The sequence below is a fragment of the Trachymyrmex septentrionalis genome, unplaced genomic scaffold, assembly GCF_001594115.1.
Source record: "Trachymyrmex septentrionalis isolate Tsep2-gDNA-1 unplaced genomic scaffold, Tsep1.0 scaffold167, whole genome shotgun sequence".
NCBI classification, from domain to species: Eukaryota; Metazoa; Arthropoda; class Insecta; order Hymenoptera; family Formicidae; genus Trachymyrmex; species Trachymyrmex septentrionalis.
This window is the reverse complement of record NW_017304831.1, coordinates 279051-284776: the sequence shown is the minus strand read 5'-3', so window position 1 is coordinate 284776 and position 5726 is coordinate 279051. Positions and strand designations below refer to the sequence as shown.

Below are 5726 nucleotides of genomic sequence, written 5' to 3'. Positions count from 1 at the left end.
ATATATATATATATGTAGCCTTTCAAAGAGCCTCTCAATTGTGTACCTATTCGCATTTTATTCATTTTACATATAGTTACTAAACAGATAATAGATATAAAGTAATTCAAATTAATATTGCATAAATCATTATTTTAATTATACTTACAATTTCAATGTACATTAGTAACTCAACGCTCTCGATTCCACAATACAGAACGTATTAATAAGGGTAAACTTAAAATTTTGCAATATTACTAGATTTACATTGTTCAGATCTTTCAAAAAAATCTTTACTATACTTTAAAAAATAGAACATTATCTTTGGCCGAGTTGATATTGTGTACATTAATAATTTTACTTAATAAAAAAAATACCTTATCTTATTTATTTGTATTAAAACTTTAAATACAAAGCGCCTTCCCGGTCCGAGTGTTAAGATGTTGAACTACTATCTAATATACAGTACATTCAATTAAATTGAATTAATATTTCAGAAATAAATTGAGAGCCGATGAAATTATCGGATTCACACAATCAATCTGAAACAAATAATCTCCCCAAATTCTCCGAAATCTTAAAAAACTGTAATAAACTTATTGCGAAAAATATTGCCTCGGCCGGGAGTCGAACCCGGATCTCTTGCATTCCGTCCTGAGCCTTTAAACTACCGAGACCTTAGCAACACTCTTCGCAATAATTATTTATTTGTGTTAGTTTTCTTTATGATTTATTTAAATAAAAAGGTACACTAATAGAGACAAAAAAATAATAGAGACTGCAGTTACCCTAGTTCGTATATTAAATATACGTGTCTTGTTAGACAATCCAAAACGTACGGGAACATCAATAACGACGCAGTTAGTCAATGCCACTGACTAAGTCCTCTTATCCTCGTTCTCACAGTTTAAACTTACGTCTCCGTTACTGTTTGTGATTATTCATGAATCTATATTTGTGATTATTGGAATATAAATGCAGTAGATTGTGTGTAGAAAACCTTCACTGGCTAACCTCGAAACTGAAACTGTTTCTTGTGTGTATTGCTTATAACATAACTTGCTAAAGAAAACCGTACGTACAACTTGTCGTTATATTAAGTATAGTTTTCATTCAGAAAATTATAGCTATGATATAATCGCAACAATTCAATTTATGATAAAAAAAAAATGCGTTATTATAAAGCAGTAGATATGTCTTTACATTGAACAAAAATTTTCATTCAAATTTGTTGAGAATTTTGAACATCCGGAATAAGTTAAAACGAAACATGCTTTCAACGTCATTACTTAAAAACTTCTACGTTATAAAGATTATAAAAATAATATCAATTAATTTTCTTTGTTTAAGAAGATATAAGAGTATATTTTTAGAAATTTAGAAGATAATTGTACTATTAACGAGACGTTTATAAAATAAGTAAGATAAATCTTACTACAATGGCCGTATTAAGATTTCAGTAGTAAGGGAACATATTACAGCGGCCAGGGAAAGAATCTGATTAAACGCAGCCGTCGCGTTGGTCGCGAGTACAGCGCGTCGAATGTTTCGTGCAAAGTGATCGATAGCGCTGGCTCATGCTGCAGATATCTTTGCCGGTTATATTTGCGGATTATTAATACGTACTAGTGAATTGCGATCAACGGATGAGCGGGTGTAGCATCGACCAATTCCAATGTCGACATTGTTTGCGCTTTGTTACTATTGCTCCTGTCTGCTTCTGTTCTTTCTATTCGCCAGTTTATCGTTTTGTTTCTGCTCGAAGTAACATTTTCTAATTGACAATAAGGTTCGTATGTATATAAGGTTCGTATGTATTTAAATATTTCCATTAATTATGGCAAAAGTTGAAAAACACTGGAAAAATTTATTGGGTTGGTAATATGGTTTGACTATAATGCACAATTTTATTAATTTTAATCTTTTAATTCAATGAAAATATGATTTTTGTACTGCAATAGAATACATCAAAGGATTTTCTTAATTTGTATATTTTATTTGAAAAATATTATAAATCTTTGTATATAATTATTTTACAAATTTTAATATGATTGGAAACAAGACCGTCTATATAAATATTACAACTTTAAATACAAAGCGCCTTCCCGGTCCGAGTGTTAAGATGTTGAACTACTATCTAATATACATTCAATTAAATTAAATTAATATTTTAGAAATAAATTGAGAGCCGATGAAATTATCGGATTCATTTAATTGAATGTATATTAGATAGTAGTTCAACATCTTAACACTCGGACCGGGAAGGCGCTTTGTATTTAAAGTTGCAAATTTTAATATTGATTTTTAATCTAGTATAAATTATAATAATTGTTTATTAATTGGAATCAATCGATATCGCTATAATAATTTTGCATCACATTTAATCATATTTAATAATTAAGAATTTACGCTCACTATGTTGGCATTGTCTATTACTATTGATTAGGAAAGTATAGATAGTTTAAAACGATCAGTGCACGCATGATGCAAAATATATTGTATTATACTTATTAAAACGCGACGAGAAAGAGAGAAGGGGGAAGGGGGGAACGAGAAAGAGAGGGGGGAAGAGAGAGAGAGAGAGAGAGAGAGAGAGAGAGAGAGAGCCTCCTTATCGTCGCCTTGGAGGCATAAGGGATGGTGTCATTGTGATCATGGAAAGAGCTTGCGCGCGTGGTGGTAAGACATACACTAAGGCATGCAACGTGACTGCATGTATCCGCTCATTTACATGCAATCACGGAGGTGCATCCAGACGGCGGAGAGAGCTACGCGCCACTCTCATTGTGGCGCCCGTTATGTCAAAGGCTAAACCTATCTTGTTTGCTCTTGATAGTAGGTAGCGGGCGGGTTGACGTCAGACACGATCGCGTAATAAAACTTGGTTATTTCCGTCGAAGTAGCATAATGAATGACGCTTATCGCAAGGAAGATGTCATTCGTCACGATTTATCCGGCGCAATATTTTTCCACAACATTAATATGGAAGGGGGGTGTGATATATCTGGCAAGAATCTTTCTTGGAGTAATTACTGTGAAAAATATATAATGTTGTCTTTATATTATAAAATATAAATACAAGAAAATGTATGAAATATGATCAGTAATATATCAGTACGACAGGGGACCAATTAGGTCTCCTATCAAACTGATATATCACTTATATTTTTTATAGAAATAATATATGAATGAAAAATATTTAAAACCTCTTGCGAGGAAGCTGTATTCCAATATGATATCTAACAACAAATATGAATAAAATTTAGAATGCTACAAATTAATTATTTTTACAATTAATAAAATCGATCAACTTTTATTATAATAAAACTTTATAAACATTATCTTTATTAATCTATCAAAATTGTTGAGTAAAGTATTAACATTTCTGAAATATTAAAATGTTTTTCCACAAGCTAATGATAAACTTCTTTTTTCTCAAGTGAGATTTCAAAAATTCTGTTTTTGGTCGAAGCGAATTTTGGTGTTTAATAATATTTATATATAAATTTACAAATACATATTAAGTTATTTTCGATCGAAATTAGAAATACTTTCTCTTATTTGATTTATTCTTATTAATCTAATTTCCACTTATTATACTTTTTCCTATTTTATCAAAGTTCAAGTACGATCGCTTTAATTATTTTATTCTCACACACACATACACATACACACACACACACACACACACACACACATGCTCTTCGGACATTCCTAACATGGGAAGACATTAAATAGCTACTGAAAACAGTGATAAGCAATGCTTTGCAAATGTAAAGAAAACATCAACAACTCGCTGTCTCGATGTTTCGCGTAGAATCCTATTTTCTGACACTCCACTTGTACTTCGTGTAATACATTGAGACGATTAGATTCAAGCTATTAGTAAAAAATACCAACGATTCCTATAAAAATTACCTATCACGTCTTTCAGCATTTACTTCTGAAAACCACATGCCAATTTCATATTATTCTCATATTACGCTCGCCTGTTATCTATATTTTGTCTAATTTGATTGGACGCACTGAGTGCGCCCTGGTGCACATTAAAGCCATCGTACACAAATTGATGTGAAGATCTAACATAAATAATAGAAACGGATTAAAGCACGAAATTCTTAATACACTTTATTATACGCTGTTCGCTAAAATGTATGTTGTATTTTGTAATTAAAAATGTTTACATTTCACGTTTACGTCAATTGTCATTAGATTAACCGCTTTAATGTGTATCAGTGCACTCTAGTACATCCAATTATCTTTTTAGACTTTTGTCTAAGCATACAGAAACGGCTGACTTACGCGGCGTATGCAAACGGTGTGTGATGCGTGGCGGGCAGTAGGACGACCGTAGCCACGAGGAGAACGAAGCTCCCGGAGACGGCGTGGAAGGACCCCATGGCTGTCATCCCCCGGAGTCGCCGCGGTTGTCCGCGTTCTAAGGAGGAGGAATCACGACACCACCTCGCCGCTGAGACGACGGCGAGGACGAGAACGACGACGAAGGGAACGTCGACGGCTGTCCTGAGGCGTTGCTACCTGGCGCGTTGACCCGGCGCCTCTCTGCGTGTCGTCTGCGTCTCACCCTCCCTCCCTCCCTCCCGCCCAGCCCACCCTCCTACCCCCGTCTTGCTTCCTCTTCAGGCTCCTCTCCGTGTGCTCTCTGGCTCGTCGCTCGTCCACGATCCTCTCTCAGCTCTCGACGCTTTCGCCTGATCTTCTCGGCTCACCTTTGCCTCTATCACTATCACTCACGATACTTTTACAAACATTCGTGCGGCGACATGAAGTGTAATATCGTAATATCACGACACTTGGAATTCAATTTGAATAATTCTCTCGCGGACGCATTCTCCTCGTCTCGCCTGTGCGCGCTTAATCACTCGCGATGAGATCACTACGGTAGTTTTGACTCGCCACCGCGCAATAAACGAAGACGTGGAATAGTTTTGTGAAAATTTGTTATCACCGGGAGTCTTTCGTGATTCTTCTTCTTCCTCTCGTTTGTCTCTCGCTCTCCTCCGTCCTTTTCTGCTCAGCACTGAGTTTTACTCGCGATTTTCGCTGTGTTTTCGAGTCGGAAGAGGATAGCACCGGGATAACACTCGGGCGAGGGATAACGGATGTCGGCGGAGGAGGGAGTCGAGGATCTTCTCCTCCTGGAGGTTGTGCGCCTCCTTCGTTTTGCGTCCTACAGAGTCGGAGCCTCCTGATCGGCGACGGTGTCCTGCCATGAGCTCCGCTTCCGCAGGATCCCTCCTCTCACGATGGACATCTTTCTGCTCCTGTCACCTCTCTCACGGCCTGCTCTCTCCGCACTCTTTCTCTCGCTCTCGCCCTCTCACTCTCTCTCGCTCTTCTCGCGGGGACACTCGGTCAGCACCCGCGGTACACCGCTACGCGCTCGGGAGTGGCGGCTCTCGCGTCTAGCCCGGCCGTTTCAGCGCGCAGGCGCAATTCATTCCTTCCTTCCTGCCTGCTTGCCTACCTGTCTGCCCACCCTCGTCCATTTCTCCTTCCCTCTCTCTCTCCCTTTTCACCCTCTCTCTCGCACCCACCCTAACTTGCCTGCTCGCCTCAAGCCGACGACTGCCGTTATGCCTGCGCTCGCTGTCACCCTGACTGCCTGATTGTTTCATGAACTTAGTAGTTTTCGTCACCCTCTACTTCCCACCATCCCTTTTGTCAGAGTTCGCTAGGTGTATTGATGCATAGAAGAAGATCATGTTCACTCAATAGCTTCTTCT

The 5726-nt window shown here is 37.8% G+C and overlaps 1 protein-coding gene across 1 annotated transcript in view; it reads right to left on the bottom strand.

Annotated features, from left to right (window-relative positions):
* The window catches only part of LOC108746332 (gamma-aminobutyric acid receptor subunit beta), a 77298-nt gene extending 72793 nt beyond the window's left edge, over positions 1 to 4505 (bottom strand). Inside the window, exon 1 of the mRNA XM_018483047.1 lies at positions 4282 to 4505. Within this exon, the coding sequence (XP_018338549.1) occupies positions 4282 to 4388 (107 nt within the window). The 5' untranslated portion in view covers positions 4389 to 4505. The remainder of the gene's footprint in view (positions 1 to 4281) is intronic.
* Positions 4506 to 5726: the final 1221 nt, after the last annotated feature.